Source organism: Poecilia reticulata, chromosome 1 (assembly GCF_904066995.2).
Source record: "Poecilia reticulata chromosome 1, P_reticulata-male-v2, whole genome shotgun sequence".
Classification (NCBI taxonomy): domain Eukaryota; kingdom Metazoa; phylum Chordata; class Actinopteri; order Cyprinodontiformes; family Poeciliidae; genus Poecilia; species Poecilia reticulata.
In genome coordinates, this window is record NC_088830.1 from 9,609,159 (window position 1) to 9,624,444 (window position 15,286).

A 15,286-nucleotide genomic window follows, 5' to 3' on the forward strand; every position below is an offset into this window, starting at 1 on the left:
GTACCTGCAAGAGAGGGGAGCAGCTGTCTGCTGTAAAATATCAAAGGGGTCTCTGTGCAGCCGCGACTGCGCCCACTAATTAGCCGTGACTGATTCGTTTTTCATATTGTTTCTGAACTGTTTGTGCTTTGCTAGAGCAGAGGTGGAATAAGTTGATCGCGGAAGGTTTTGAGTCGATCTCGGCATTAGGTGACAAACTGAACGCAGCCAGGAGGCTGAGACCAGCACGTCCTCTGACTCCTTATCAAAATGTTTATGACTTTATTAAAGAACAACAAATAAATCAACAAAACATGTTCAAATGAATGATCCAACAACAATAATAATCTTAGTAATAATTATTGTTTAAAGGTGTTGAGCAATTATGGGCGTTTCAGTTCCATTACCTAAGAGCAGAAGTTTAAAATTAACTAATCAACCACCTCTGAGTTCATGAGAGGCTTATTAATGATTGCAAAATAAATATCAAGCCTAAAAACCTGATATCGTAACGGACTAAATGTTTTTTTTTTTACGTAATCTCTGGTCGGCTTGTGAAGTTCAGGAGGTTGCCATGGCAAGGGGTGTGCTTAAATGAGAGACGGAGAGTAAAAATGTGCGAGTGGTTTAGAGTTGATCAGCTGTTCGGGTTGTTTTACATTTGCCTTGCTGCATCACAGCCGCTGTAGTTTCTGAACGTTCAATAAACGACAAACTTGGACTAATTACCTCGTTAGTCTGTGACTATATGTCAATCACAACAAACACGGCAAATACGTTTCATTAAGTATTTAATAAACAAAAATGTCTTCTACCGCGATAATTATGTGAAATTAAATTAATTGTCTATAAAAAAAATAGTTTGGTGCTTTGAGCTCAGAGTCTGAGAGGCTTTTCCTTTATCAAACAATTTTGTTTTTTGCCTCTTTTTTAGTGGAAATATTGATGTTGATGAGATTTTCTCCAAGATAATGATCTTTTTCAACCTTTATAGCTCCACTGTTGAAAATGAGGCTCTGACATTCACAAATGACATTGAAATAAATTCAGTCCAACATCTGGTTTGAGGTGATTCCTCTGGAACCTGTTGGAGGAAAAATATCCCAACTTCAGAAGATGAGCTTTAACTTAACAGAGCTTTGTGGTTCCTCCCATCAGTACGAGATTCAGGGTGAGGAGGCGCCATGTTAGGAAGAGAAGTGGAAGCTGCAGGATCTTCAGAACAAACAGGTCATGATGCTGGGCTACTGATTATCCCTCTGTCTGGACACAGGATCAATATAACCAGTTTAAAAGATGAAATGAATGGTTATATGCCAGACATGGAAAACTGGGATGCACTCCATGCCATAATGTTCACAATTTAGGTCTCATGGCATCTCAAGGTGTCAACATTGGACTGAGGAAAATACAGCTTTATTTTGTAGAAATTTAAGAGCTAAGTCACGTAATGTCCAGTCCAGTAATACATATCCATCCATATATATGAATGCTGCTGCCTCGCGCTCTGTCCTCTCGCACTTGCCACTACTTCGCGTCAGATTACACTGTGTTGCATTCAATGTTGTCGGAAAAAATATATTCATGTTCTTAATGTCAGTTTTGCCATCACTATTTCTTAAATTCGTAGTCGCCAGCTGGAGTGGCAACAAGGGTGACAAGATTATCATTTGGGGTGGCAACTGCCAGACCCTCCCACTCCAGTAGATCTGCCGCTGTTTGAAAGAGAGCAGAAGCTTTGAGCACAAGCATTACAAGTTTGAGAAGAAAGACATGAAGTCCTGCTTTCAATCTAAGAATTTTAGGACAGATATTAAAAGTTTTGAGAACACTTTTCAGACTGAAAATGTGTAAAAAATTCCCCCGTAGTACAGTTGAATGGTTACCACGGTACATTAAAGGATTTCTCAAACATCCATGGAAGAATCAAAGCAACACGCCAGGCATGTTTTTCACAGGGCATAACATTCTAACATGATGTAAAGCTCAAAAAAGTATATTTTACACAATAATGCTGCCCCGTTAATAATTTGAAAAGCATTAGTTCCACTGGCAGTTTCTTTCACTTAAAACATGGAAAAAATGCTACATGTGTTTAAAAAAATCTGCCTGTGGAATGTTAAGATATTATTGACAAGCTCCTGTATGTGGGAAAGAAGTTGATTGTTACTTAAATTTGTTTTATTTCAAATGTACTGTGACATTTGCACTATGATACAAAAAATACTTGATAAGATTTTTGTTTTTTCAGGGTTGTGAAACTAATATGCATCACAAATGTATGCACATTATTGAGAAAAACAATCAGAAGGTCACAGGTTGATCAAACTTAGACTTTATTTCAATGAGACAACAGTGGATATAATTTTTCTGGGCTGCCTCATAGTGTTGATTTTATCAACCACCGGTCAGCAGGGTCCCTGTTTGGTGATCCAGATGTCCTTTTTGGTTTCACTGAGGAGAGAATTATGACATGACATAGCAGTGATTCAGTTCTTCAAATCAGATGGTATTAATAACAACAAATAAAACAAATTGAATATTTTTTCGGGACAATTAGAAGTGTGTCTAAGTTGAAAACTTGTGTCAAGAAAAGACAGGAATTCCTTTTAAAATAACAACAAAAAAACACTCCATGTTTGATTAGCATCTAGATATACTACCAGTTTGTGACTAAAGCATTTTATTTTCCAAAGAATCAGCTTAAGTGACTTAAAATTAACATGTGAACTGTGAGTGTGGAGCAGCTGTGTGTACTCACTGCATCTCCCTGCAGAGGAGACACTCATTGTCATAAGTGACTCCATTGCTGCCGCACACAGGGTCCAAAATCTTTGTGCATCTCCGGATATTTCCATCAGGACAAGAAGGCTGGTGGGCATAGGAAATACCAACATTATGTAAAATTATGCTCAAACTTAGTAAGTTTTATCCATCCAGGAATCAATGTTTAATTCTAAAATTCATATTACCTTTCTTGTGGATCCAGACTTGTTTGTAGCATCTTTAGAAAAAAAATAGTCTTTTTTCATAATCCAACTTACATTTAACCATGTTGACTTCAGAGTTGATATAACCAGCTTTAGACTTTCAGCCGTTAGTATCAGTATGAATCAAGCTGTAAGGTGTCTATTATAAGTTCAAAAGAGAATTTAGATAATTTATGTGTGTATTTTTATCATAGGACGTCAACATAAAGCAGTGATTAACATAAACATTTAAAAATCTCCATTGTAAAAATAAATAAAAACTACTTTGAACAAATGCCTTCAAAACAAATTAAACAAGAAAATACTTAATGTTTTTACCTGCTGCAACACAGATGATCAGAAGCCCCAGCACAACAAGTCTTCCAGTCATGGTGTTCGTTGATGAATAACTCCGAATAAGCAGATATGCGGGCGTGTGTATATATACAGGTCCACTATCGGTTACCGCCTCTGATTACATTTAGCTGTTTGTTAGGTGTGAGTGACACAGTGACTCAATGATCCAGGATATACAGCAGCAACAAGTAAATGCCTGCAATGGGTAAGGCAAATTTTGCGAAGTCAGCTGAATTGCAAGAGCAAAGTCTAGATAACTGTTAAGCCTTGCTGGTATTAAGTTTCCCAAAGAATGAAATTTAGACCCATGATGTTAAAAAATAAATGGTACTTGGCACTACACACCAAATCCAGTATCCACAGGCTATCCACTAACAGCACAAGAGGCAGATGTCTGATGAGCATCAGTCACCATTCAAGATGTAATATCCAAACTCCAAGAATACATCAAGAAGATGAAGCACTCAGTGAATCCCTCACACAGTGAAAACTGGAAGAGAAGGAGCTGAAGGGATCATCATAGCAGGAAAACCCCCCATATGGGATGTACCATCAACACGTAGGAGAAATAGTTGATATGACCAAAACTTACAAATGGCTGGACTGAAGGACAGCACAGAGCACTGACCATGGCAGCACAGGAGCAGGCCTTGAGCACCAGAGTAATAGATGCCACAGATCTACCATACCAGTGAAGAACATTTGTGCAGAATATGAACTGGAAACCACTGGGTCAAAGTGCGCATCATCCCCTCGGGTAGTGGAGAAAGACTGAGCCAACATCCCCTTGGACAGTGGTAGAAGTCAGTGGGTTGCCAGTTTGGTCACCGCTCTGTCTGTCACCATCAATGTGTCCTTGTTGAACACACACCATCTGCCTTCCCATGCAAGACTGCCTTGTACTATATGGTGAATGACAGAAAAGGTCAAAGAAACAGACGTTGTGATGATTGATAAGCAGAAGAGGACAGCCGTTGTGGCCATCCCTTTTGATGGCAACACATTAAGCTGGAGATATACCAATGGGTTAGGGAAGAGCATGTGGTACTTGAAGGGTCTTTGGGGAAGTGGTCACATCCAGATACTTGGAGAAATCCCAGTCCAGAAGTCCGAGGAACAGCTAAGATGCTGCAAACAACCCTCAGTCTTCTACCAAGGACCCTTTAGTAGAGGACCAGAGCTAGAGATACATCTGGAAAGTATTCTCTGCACTTCACTTTTCCCACATTTTGTTAAGTTACAACCTTGTTTTAATTGAAGTATCAAATAAGTCTCTATTTTTTTTTATTTACTTTGAACTTTTTCTTTGGTTTTGTCACATGTTTTGCAGTATCTTTATGACAGTGCAAGGTATGATGGTGACTATTTTACGAGGGAGCCCGAACAGCTGTCAGACTCCCACACACACACACGCCCATGTAAACACAGTTAAGGAACTTGTAGAGAGAGAAGTATTTGTCCAGTCTGAGTTATTCATCCACCAACATCATGGCTGGGAGACTTGTTGTACTCGGGCTTTTGCTCATCTGTGTTGCAGCAGGTAAAAAAAAAAAAGTATTTTTGTGATTAATGTGCCTTGAAAGTATTCTTCTAAGTCATTTTGTAGCAAAAAACAATAGTATCTATTTTATCTCTGTTCACAATGAGTCCTGCTGTGATAAAGGTTGCTTTATGCTGTTCACTATGTTAAGGTCAAATGCTACAAGAAAAAGATACAAAATGATCTAGATTTTCCGTAATAGGCACCTTACTGGCACTCAGTGCTGAAAGAAGTTAGTCAACTGAAGCTTTAAAGTTACATGAACTCTGACGTCAACACTTAAATTTATGTTGGATGATTCAAAAAGCACTTGCTTTCTTTTATTTTTCTAAAGATGCTGCAGACAATTCTGGACTTATGAGAAAGGTGATATGAATTTCAGGATTAAACATTTATTTGAACTCCCTGTAATTGAGCAGAATTTAATGTTGTGCTGTTTTTATGTCTGTCAGCCTACTTGCCCTGCTCTGGAGAAGATCATGGCATGCCCCATGAACTTTGTCCCTGTCTGCGGCAGCGATGGAAACACTTATGCCAATGAGTGTCTCCTCTGCGTCCAGAGACAGTGAGTACACACAGCTGCTCCACACTTCTGGGATTCACAGATTCATTTTGGGTCACCCTAGCTGATTCTTTGGAAAACAAAATGCTTTAGTCGCCACCACTGCAGACATGTGTCACAATTCTTTCCTCAGACAAACCAAGATGGACATCTTGATCGTGAAGGAACAAGGTTGCTGACCTGTACGGCTGATAAAGTCAACGCTGTAACGCAGGCCGGAAATCGACGTCCCCTGCTGTCAATTTGCAATAAAGTGTCAAAATGTGTGAGCTTCTTGTTGTTTTCCTCAATATTGTGCAACATTGTGGCTGCATACAAAGTTCATGAGGAAGGCTAAAGAGATACTAGAGATAAATTAAACAGAAACCGGATGGAAAAATACATCTTCATTACAAAAGTATTTATAGTTGTTTAAACATTTCGTCATCGTTTGTTGGATTTTATGAAATACCAACACAGAGCAGCACATTACTGTGAAGCAGATGGAAAATGATATAACGCTTTCAAAATGTTATTACAATTAAAAATCTAAGGTACGTGTCGTGTATTTTTGCGTTCACTCCTGATTTATTGATTGATTATTTGATTGGCTCAACCAGCCTCTGACCGGTTTTACTCCAGGTCTGACCTGTATTTAACTCCGTCTTCCCATCAGCTCTGACTTGCTCTTCTTTTGCTCCTGAAGAAAAGCATCCCAAGCATGATGCTTCCGCCACCATGTGTTAAGATGAGTTGCTGTTTTCCAGTTATCATGAAGTGACAAATTATTTTTTTCACACAGCCCTTATGTTACATTTTGGTTCCATTTGTTCAGCCGATGTTTTTCCTCCTGTTTGTTGTTAAAAACTGGAAACAGGAATTATTATGAGATGCGACTTGAACAGGAACTGCTCTTTTTTGAGGACGCTATCATGTCTGTCAGTTTAGATGGATGTCTTGCCACTTGTAGTAGTGCTGTGCTCTTTCAGTTTTCAGAAGACGCACTGAACAGATCACACACAGGTGTTCAAAGCTTTGGTTATTGTATGATTTAACTCTTACTTCTTCACAACTTTAATCCAGTTTGTGCCTCTTAATCTCTGTCTTGTGTGCTCACTCACATGTTCAGACAAACCTCCATGATTTTCTAACCTTTTAAGTTAGCAGACTTTGAAGGGAGTTGGTTGCACTTAATTTCTTTTGGAGGCGTTTAAATAAAGAAATAGATTTTTACTTGTAAGAAACATTTTGAAATTATTCGTTCTTGTCATTTCACCTCGTAACTGCGCACTGCTTTGCATTAGTCGGTCACCTAAAATACTAATGACACACTGCAGAATTTGTAATGGTAATGGGATGTGAAAGTAGGATATGGCTGCATGAGACCCGGTTCTATAAATTAGCCTACGTCATGAAACCAGCTTCCTCTTCAGAACTTCATTACAGAAATCTTTTGTGTAATAAAGTCTGGCGTATTGATCTGTTAAGGCAAAGCAGCTGGTGAATGATTTGCTGGTTATCTCGGTGGCTTAGCTCACTGTTTACATTCCTCATACTGAGTAACACCGCGGTCAATATCTGCTCCGTGTGTCAGAGAAGACACATCTCTGGACAGAATGGGAAATTGTCACCAAATACTTTGGCATGTGAAAACGAAAACGGGACATCAAAAGAAAAATGGGGCGGGAATCTATCTGTTGAATCCTAAGGTCAAAGGTCAGATCTGTCACGTGGTTGACACCAGGAAGCTGAGATGCGGTTTCTATCCCCGGCCACTTCCCTTCTCTGTACAGTCGAGCAGAAACAAGGATCTCTCGACTTCAATGAGCTGCGATATCAAGGATGATAAGAATCACAGAGGAGCAAGAGTAAGTACAGAGATCCAGTTCAGAGACTAGAAAGAGTTTTATGATCATGTTTTTCACTTTGCCATGATCAGCTCCCATTTGATTTAGCTTAAGGTCCACAAAAGCAGAGCTTTATTGGCTGACTCTGAGCTTTAAAAAATAATTTTGTACATTGTTCAAAAAAATGAGGTCGCCCAATGCGTCTTCAACCACCGATCTACGACAATCAGCTCCACTTATTTTATTACGCCTGGGATCTGTTTATTTTTGCATTGTCTGCTATAATGCATTACATGTTTATATTTCTACAGATTTCCCAATGTCACTGCAGTTGTGGTGGACTGTCAAAATAAAATCTCACTGGACCTCTTCCTGCATCTTTCTCTCATTCCAGCAGTAAGTTAGTGGTTTACTTTTCCTACAGTACATAAAACAAGAAACAGCATAACAGCAAGCCCTTTTTGAATCACTAGAAAGTTGCGCAAAGATATTTTTTTAAGACAATTTGTCACAAATAGCTATGACTTTTTGTCAGAACAAAAACAGTGCATATTTTTATTCTTTTTGCATTAAAAATCTAATTAATTAAAGGTTTTTGTAAATTTCTAACCTAAATTTTTCATTGCACGTCCAACCAAGTGACCCAGTTATTTAGAACATGTGGGAGGAGCCTGTTATCTGGTTCAAGAAAATATTAATCCAGCTCAACCCTAACCCTAACCCTCAGGCTGAAAATCACAAATGATTTTCAGCCTGAGCACATGAAACCATGGCAGCATCAAAAATCATAAAGCAAAATAAAATTATAATATAATGAGATCTCTGCTGCTTGATGGCATTGTTGGTTGCACTGTGCATGTTCTCTCTGGGTACTCCAGCGTGGTCAACTGGTCCTGCAAGGATAACCGAGTACAGACAATGGATGGTCGACTAATCAAAGCCCAACTGAATTTTACAATGAATTTAGTGCTTTTTCTTATCTAGGGATGTCCCAATCGGAGGGTTTTGTCTGCGATGTCAATCACACCACTTAAAGACAAGGTGTTTGATGGTAAAAAGTTCCATTTGTGACATTAAAACTTCTAATATCAATCGCACATGCTTGAAAATACTCAATAACCTTAGTAACGATTCTACAGTTCTTTGGTATCCTAAGGACTGCTTACAGTTATGAATGTTGAAGGTTCTTCTTTTCTTGCCAGCAACAGATATCTTCTCCCATCTGAGTTTCTACCGGACAGCCTTAACATGCTGCTTAAATACGAGGCAAACAAGAAAACTGCAAAACGCAATCATTTATTAAAGATAAATCATACTCAACGGATAGATCTACAGTACTTAATAAACCCCAATGTAGCTCAGAGTTTGAAGAGCTAGTTTACGTTTGGCTCATGTCCTTGGTATTGTCATCTGATGTGTAGATCATTTGGCTCGTGGCATATTTCAGCGTGGCTATCAGTTAGTCATGTGCGCTTTGCTTTGAATGCTAGAAAGTGTTTTAGTCGCTCTCTGTGCAGGTCTAAATTACAGTGATGCCTTCAGTAGCCAATACAGTCTCTCATTGTGTTCTGTTTAGTTAAGGGAAATGGAAATTCATTAAATCAATGTGTTTGTGCTAAAATTAAGTCTTACAAGGTGTTTGCACAAGATAAGTTGATCATCGTTGAAATCGGGTCGATCAAAACCTGTGTGGTCAGTCAGCTGACCTAACAGACACACCTCACCGACGATGGTCAGATGTTCCAATGTTGATCGTTTAAAAATGCCTTGATCAAAATCTGACCTGGAATTAAGGAGTGGATTCTGGATGTTCTCTTTTAAAACATCTATCTGACTTTTTTTTTGCTTTATCCATGACATTCACTTTCAAATCAACAGCAAATGAGAATATGTGCAGATGTAAAGCAAAAATTTTTTTACAAGCTACTTTTGAAATTTGTTTTTATCATAATAGTTATTTTAATTAGTTGTACTAATTAAGTGTCATCTTGCTTTCTAGGTCCTGATTACAGGAGCGTTGTCATTTCTTCAGAGACGAGCACAGAGACTGGCCATTGACCACAGACTGCCATTTCTAAAGGGCCGTTTTGGTATTGTGGTGTAAGTCAAAATGAGACTCCTATAATTCAGTGTGCTACTTTGTTAGTAACATACTTCTCTTATATTAATAATGCCTTTTTCACAGACCTTTGGATACAATAGGCAGCATCAGTAACCGCTGGTCCTATGGCTTTGCGTTTGGCGCAGTGTCCAGCAGCGTTCTGTTGCTTTTTTCTGAGCGTTACATCCCTTTTACAGTCCCACCGTGGGCCAGAGGTACTTCCTGTTACTGTTCTATGTCATCACCATGTTCTGCATGCAGCATTCAATTAAAATCCCTGACCCATTGCTGTCTGCTTATCCTTAGCGATAGTGTACCTTGTCGGAGCTTTGGAAGTGGGTCTGGTGTATTTCCCATTTTTCGCCTGCCTATCCACGCCATTCAGAACGGTCGGCGCAGTGCTGGGGATACTCTACTCTATAACCTGGTAGGCATTCAGTTCTGTGTAGTAGTAAGATAGATTATGGTAATAATTTGTATTTAATGTCCCGGTTGCTGTTTCTAGGATTGTGATCACCGTCTGGGATACAGCCACCTGTCCTCATGGAAAGGTTGGTAGCTAATAAAACTTAAGATGCTGCAGTGGAACAAACATCCAGTTTCCACAAACATACACTACATGCTCCATGGTTGTTCAAAGATATCTGAAAAAATAGTTTGGCTGTTTATTCTGTGTGTTTTTTGAAGGTTTTGGGTAAATACCAGAAGATAATTTTCCAGTGGCCCTGCATCCTCTCGCTTGTCTTCCTCTTGGGACGATTTATTTACATGCTGGTTAAAGATGTGCGCATACGTCTGCAACTGGAAACAGCGGTGAGCGTGACGAGCTTGTAAGCTGAAATCAGTCCATGAAATACTGCACGTTTGCTGTGGAGAAAAGAAAACCCAATATAAGACTTCACATGAGTCAAAACATGATGTGATTTCAGGGCATTGTTTTTTATTTTTGCAAAATTCTGTTTTAAATGTTCTTTTTAAAAATTAGCTCATTTTTTGAAACATTAACAAACAGTTTTGAGCGCAACTGTGCCGAATCTGTCGCTAGGATTCTGAAGAGCTGATTGGTCAACACCAGGTAGACCACATTAAGAGGCTACTGAGAACGCCACAACAAAGGTAAATCACACACACGGAAACCTTTAATGTTCATTCTCATACGCAGAGAAGCTAAACAGAAGCACATTATGAGTAAGAGACGTGGCAGAACTTAAATGTTTTACAAAATTTGTCTACATTAAGAGCAACTTGTAATAAGTTTCAATGTTTGAGGCAAGTTAAGAAACAGCACAACAGGTCTTAGTTATCTCTTAGTTCTCTCCCAGACATGAATTCATAGAAGAAATCATACAGCAAACAAATCAATCAGAAAAAAAAAAAACTGTGAACGTTTCACATTGACTTGTTCACACTCCATTTTCAAACCTACTTTCTGTTTTTCAGTAAACCCCTCAGCTGGTTCCAAAAACGAGTGTATGACTGGGACCCGTACTTCAAGTTTCCAAACAGGATCATTGGCACGTCCATTGTATCCCTCATAGGCCTATATATGGTACAGGAAAAAAAACAACAATAAAATTTGTACGAGATGCTCATTTGATCTTGCGATCACCTTCACCAACAAGTTATTTCCGCTTTTATGTGTTTTCTTGGCCATTTTTCTAGATGACACTAGCAGACTACAGCCTCAGTGATGTTGTCTTTGACCAAGTAGAGCACTGGAAGGATACACTAAAAAACATTACTGACTCTTGCAGCCAGACACAAGAGTTGAGATACATGATACCGCAGATGGAAGAGTTTATCTACGTGGCCAGGAGTGAGTTCCTCTATCGTCATGTCAGAAGAGTGAATTAAGGACTCTTAAAATGTTTTGTTTTATCGTCAAAATCGTTCTATTGGTGCTTAACTCTACCAGTGTTAATACTGGAAATAAATTGGGAATGACAGTTTGATTAAATTAAATTAACGCTAACTGACTAGCATTTTATATTTGTGCCTAAATTAGTTGATCATTTTGGTTTGTTGTAGAGTGCTGGCTTGCCACCACCATCTTTGCCAGTTTCAACTCTGTTGCGTACACCTTCCATATATTAGTATGTTACAGGTAAGATGGAAACATTTCAATAAAACATTTCCAATTAGAAATAATTAATTTGATCAGTCTGAGCCTTGGAAGGTAAATTCATCTATTTACTGGATCTGTGGTTATTCTCGGTATGATCTTCTGCCTTAGGAAACACTTAAAGAGACTTTGGAGGGGTCAGAAAGGTTTTCTTCCAGAGAAGTTCCACAATCCTAAGTCTGCTGTCAGCGTTGTGAGTAAAACACACATAAATATGAACATTCAATGCCATTTTAAGAATAAGGGTCACAATATTAGTTTGGTTGAGGAAAGGGTTTTTTTTAATATCATGTAACACAAACAGACTAGAAAGTAAATGATTTGTTGATTTGAGCAGCTCAACTTTGTGTATCTATTGAATGTTTTTAAGATGTTTGCCACTGTTAGGTGTGAACTTATTCCAGTCTGGTGCAAATTGACTTTGGTTTCAGTTCACATGTGTTAGGACATTAAGAATACTTGAACATGTGGCACACATAAGGTCACTTAGGCCTTTGTATAAACTGGATTTTTAAGTGTGAACAAGACATTTTGAGTTTATGTAAATGTTTGAGATAAAGAGCTCATTCTCCTCAAAATGCCAAATGTTTAAATTCACAGGCGTCCATTGCGAGATACTCTGGATGGCAAATAGCTTTCACGTTATGGGGTAAGTCTTTATTTTTATAAAAATGGAGACAACTCATGGGTTTTAGATCAAAATAAAAAATATTTCTGTGAATCCCCAGAGCCAATGTCTGTGTTGTGTAATAAGCAAATGATGAGAAAGCATAAATTACTGACATTATTTTTTAAAAGAAAAATCTTCAAATAGTAGCAGGATTTAAATTTGCAGTTTGACAATAAAACTATTCTTAAAAGTTTATATCCCTCTTATTTCCCTTTAGGCTACCTGATTGTCCATTTTGTCTACTTCCTGTTTGCCCTTCTGTTTGCCTACTTGCTGGTTCTTCCCATACAGAATGGGAAAGTACTGACCATGCTGTCAAACCTGGGACTCATTCTGTAAGGCCACTTCCCCTGTCGTTAGCTGTGCATGCTGATGGATCCTCTCACTGACTCTTTTCTCATGTGTCTCTCAGTCTGACCATCGGAATGGTGGTCGGCTTGGTGATTCTGCAGGTAGTTCTGGTTCACATTTTCTTTCTTCAGGACAAAATGTTCCCCAATGATAAGCAGAAACCTCTGGCTCTCAACAACAGGTATGTATGTTTTGGAAATGTAAAAGGGGGGAAATGGTAGCTAAACCAGGATACTTTGTTCGACAGTGAATAATAACTTGGAGGACTGGGAGTGGTTGTTGACAAAGGGCAAACGCTGATTAGATAAACTCCAATGAAGTGAACATGTCAGACGCCATAAAACAAAGACTTCCCCGTTATTGGTTCCCTAGAAAAACTGGATAACTAAAAAGAAAATTCCGGAGTGCCATTACTTTATCGATTACATTATGTAATCATCTTGTACAGTCAAACATTTCGTGTTCATCCTAACCATATTTATAAAACTTTTTATCTAAATGTAATGGCTAGTTCTCTTCCATAGCAATAGTTATCTCATAGAAACTTACTTTAAGGGGGTGCATTATGTAAAATCAACTTTTTTTGAGTTTTTTCATCTGAAGCATACCTGGAGAGTAAATGTATAATCTCACAAAGTGCTGCCTAATTCAACAAAGCTCGACTTTGGAGCTGCAATCTCCAGAACCTTTGTCCTGCGATTTGCCCACACAGCTCCTCCAGTCTAGAGGCAGCAGCAATTAGCAAACACCTGGTGAAACTGCAGCTCTGTTGAGCTTATGGTACAAGCTACTTCTCAGTCCAGCACTCTTAAGAAGTGTTGTGAAGAGCATAATGAGAAAACGTGATGGCGTGCTGAAGGCGGAGTCGGAAATAGTAGGACATTCTTAAAGAGAATTTGCGAAATCAAATTTTTGTTAAGTCTTGTTTTATATATGCAGGACTTTTATGAAAACTGAACAAAACATAGTTACTTGGTTGTGCTTTAAAATGGCACCAAGTGTTTGTAAAATGCATAATACCACCTCTTTAATACCTACAACCAAAAATGTGGGAGAACGATAAAAGGCAAAAACAATCCAAAATCTGACCTTTCTCTCACTGTACTTTCCAGGAAGGCATTCCACTGCTTCAACTACTTCTTCTTTTTCTACAATGTGGTGATGGGGATCAGCACCTGCATAATCCGCCTGCTGTTTAGCATAGTGGTTGGAACGTGGTTGGTGTCCCGCATTGACCGAACCATAATGCAGAGAGGATATGAAAACCTGGATGCCGGTGAGCTTAACTTTTACTAGAAACAAGAGAAAAACACATGTACAGAAGCGTTGACTTCAGGTTTTTAAGTATATTTAGCTGTCAAATCTAAGTCTAGACATATTTCATGTTTAAGCTTCATTTCCTAGCCTGGTTGGCTGTTGAAGAAAATAATTATTTCCAATCAAACTCACGTTTTGTATTTGAAATCAGTAACAATTTTTGCAAGTTTAAATTTGATCACAATCAAACACTCAAATGAAATTTCACAGGAAATGAATGCTGGTTGACCCACTTATGGAAACTTGGGGTAATAATGCAAAAATGTTGAGTTTGTTAAATTTATTAGAGGTAAGATCAACTTTGGGGTGACATCAGTAAAACATGTTTTGAGTGATTAGCCGTAACATAAACTAACAACTTAAAAAAAAAAAAAAAATGGCAAGAAAGCAACCTCACTGGGTTATTTTTGACCTGCTTAACCAGGGTTAACCCAGAAAGTACTCTAAATTATATGAAGAACATATATTTCTCTGTATTTAATCCTCACTCTCACTCGTTTTCTGTGGATGTAACTTTTTGCTTCAGGCTACAGTACATGGATAGGGATGATCTTTGCGGATCATTACCACAACAACCCAGTCATGGTGTGTTTCTGCCAGCTTCTGGTTTCAAGCACAATAGAGAAACACAATGCGACTGCTTACGCCACATTTGACAATGCTCAATCAGGTTGGAAAAGTACCTTTTCGCATCATGGCAGTCCAACATATTTGTACCTAAACTTCATAAACATTTTTGGCATATTTGCTCTTCAGCATCCCCACTCAACAGCCGAGCCAGGAGGCGTTGGGCGTTGCTTTACACCCTGCTGAAGAACCCTCCTCTGATAATGCGCAGGAAACAGCATCTTTCCACAGCATCGTCATCATCACCCACCCAGACGGAGACAGAAGTTCGGGCTTGGGTCATGGCATCACAAATACAGAACCAGCAATCGGCACCACAGGGAATACCAGAAATAATAATCACAGCAGAAGAAGACTGTTGAAAAAACAACAACAAAAAAAACTGTGTGGCTCAGCAGAATTTTAAGCTGTTGAACAAATTGGATCAAATTACTTAAAACTGTGGCAGATTCTGTCTTATAATGGAAAATAGGTGTTTTCCATTATAATTGTTGGGCATTTGAATTGTTAATTTATTCCAACTTCTTTCGAGGCAGCGATAACTCAAGTTAACACGGCTGCAGAGGTGAGCCGACTCTTTTTAATTAACTGTGGGAGATTTCAGAGATGTTATGTTGTTGTCTAGAATGCATGTGTTTGTTCACGGTTGTTGAAAGTATGTCACTTAATTGTCAATGCAAAAATAATTGTGAAGTACAAAAACAGTTTACAATGGTTTTAAACAACTGTAACATTTTTCTCTTGTTTGCTACATTAAAAACTTGTTAAATGTGTGGAACTGTGGATTCGTCTGAAACAATCCTGTTTGTAGAGCTGCTTCCTTTGTTTGTCTCATACTCGTCCAGTACTTGTAGAAAGGGTCCCA

The 15,286-nt window shown here is 38.6% G+C and overlaps 3 protein-coding genes across 3 annotated transcripts; 2 read left to right on the forward strand and 1 right to left on the reverse strand.

The window, feature by feature from the left end:
- Window positions 1-2,298: 2,298 nt before the first annotated feature.
- On the reverse strand, window positions 2,299-3,441 carry LOC103469194 (serine protease inhibitor Kazal-type 1-like). The gene is made up of 4 exons (XM_008416755.3): window positions 3,288-3,441; window positions 2,952-2,983; window positions 2,741-2,850; window positions 2,299-2,433 (listed from the first exon to the last, which is right to left on the reverse strand). The coding sequence occupies exons 1-4, from the start codon at window positions 3,337-3,339 to the stop codon at window positions 2,388-2,390; spliced, it is 240 nt and encodes a 79-aa protein (XP_008414977.1). The 5' UTR covers window positions 3,340-3,441; the 3' UTR covers window positions 2,299-2,387.
- Window positions 3,442-4,698: 1,257 nt separating this feature from the next.
- Window positions 4,699-5,673, forward strand: LOC103469264 (putative pancreatic secretory proteinase inhibitor). Its single transcript, XM_008416875.3, has 4 exons — window positions 4,699-4,845; window positions 5,180-5,211; window positions 5,298-5,410; window positions 5,541-5,673. Exons 1-4 carry the CDS (start codon window positions 4,794-4,796, stop codon window positions 5,584-5,586), a joined length of 243 nt encoding a protein of 80 aa, XP_008415097.1. The 5' UTR covers window positions 4,699-4,793; the 3' UTR covers window positions 5,587-5,673.
- A 150-nt stretch (window positions 5,674-5,823) lies between these two features.
- On the forward strand, window positions 5,824-15,194 carry stra6l (STRA6-like). The gene is made up of 18 exons (XM_008416998.3): window positions 5,824-7,254; window positions 7,545-7,629; window positions 9,233-9,333; window positions 9,419-9,549; window positions 9,641-9,761; window positions 9,840-9,885; window positions 10,022-10,147; window positions 10,380-10,450; window positions 10,775-10,883; window positions 10,997-11,150; window positions 11,363-11,438; window positions 11,568-11,649; window positions 12,057-12,105; window positions 12,344-12,461; window positions 12,539-12,658; window positions 13,590-13,753; window positions 14,321-14,464; window positions 14,551-15,194. Exons 1-18 carry the CDS (start codon window positions 7,229-7,231, stop codon window positions 14,781-14,783), a joined length of 1,956 nt encoding a protein of 651 aa, XP_008415220.1. The 5' UTR covers window positions 5,824-7,228; the 3' UTR covers window positions 14,784-15,194.
- Window positions 15,195-15,286: the final 92 nt, after the last annotated feature.

Excerpts from the sequence above, each read along its gene's own strand:
- LOC103469194 (XM_008416755.3), bottom strand. The coding sequence starts at position 3,339 with ATGACTGGAAGACTTGTTGTGCTGGGGCTTCTGATCATCTGTGTTGCA. Across the intron at positions 2,851-2,951 it reads AGTCTGGATCCACAAGAAAG|CCTTCTTGTCCTGATGGAAA; the intron begins GTAATATGAATT and ends TATGCCCACCAG. Across the intron at positions 2,434-2,740 it reads CTCCTCTGCAGGGAGATGCA|TGAAACCAAAAAGGACATCT; the intron begins GTGAGTACACAC and ends TTCTCTCCTCAG.
- LOC103469264 (XM_008416875.3), top strand. The coding sequence starts at position 4,794 with ATGGCTGGGAGACTTGTTGTACTCGGGCTTTTGCTCATCTGTGTTGCA. Across the intron at positions 4,846-5,179 it reads GCTCATCTGTGTTGCAGCAG|ATGCTGCAGACAATTCTGGA; the intron begins GTAAAAAAAAAA and ends ATTTTTCTAAAG. Across the intron at positions 5,212-5,297 it reads ATTCTGGACTTATGAGAAAG|CCTACTTGCCCTGCTCTGGA; the intron begins GTGATATGAATT and ends TATGTCTGTCAG.
- stra6l (XM_008416998.3), top strand. The coding sequence starts at position 7,229 with ATGATAAGAATCACAGAGGAGCAAGA. Across the intron at positions 7,255-7,544 it reads AGAATCACAGAGGAGCAAGA|ATTTCCCAATGTCACTGCAG; the intron begins GTAAGTACAGAG and ends ATATTTCTACAG. Across the intron at positions 9,886-10,021 it reads CCACCTGTCCTCATGGAAAG|GTTTTGGGTAAATACCAGAA; the intron begins GTTGGTAGCTAA and ends TGTTTTTTGAAG.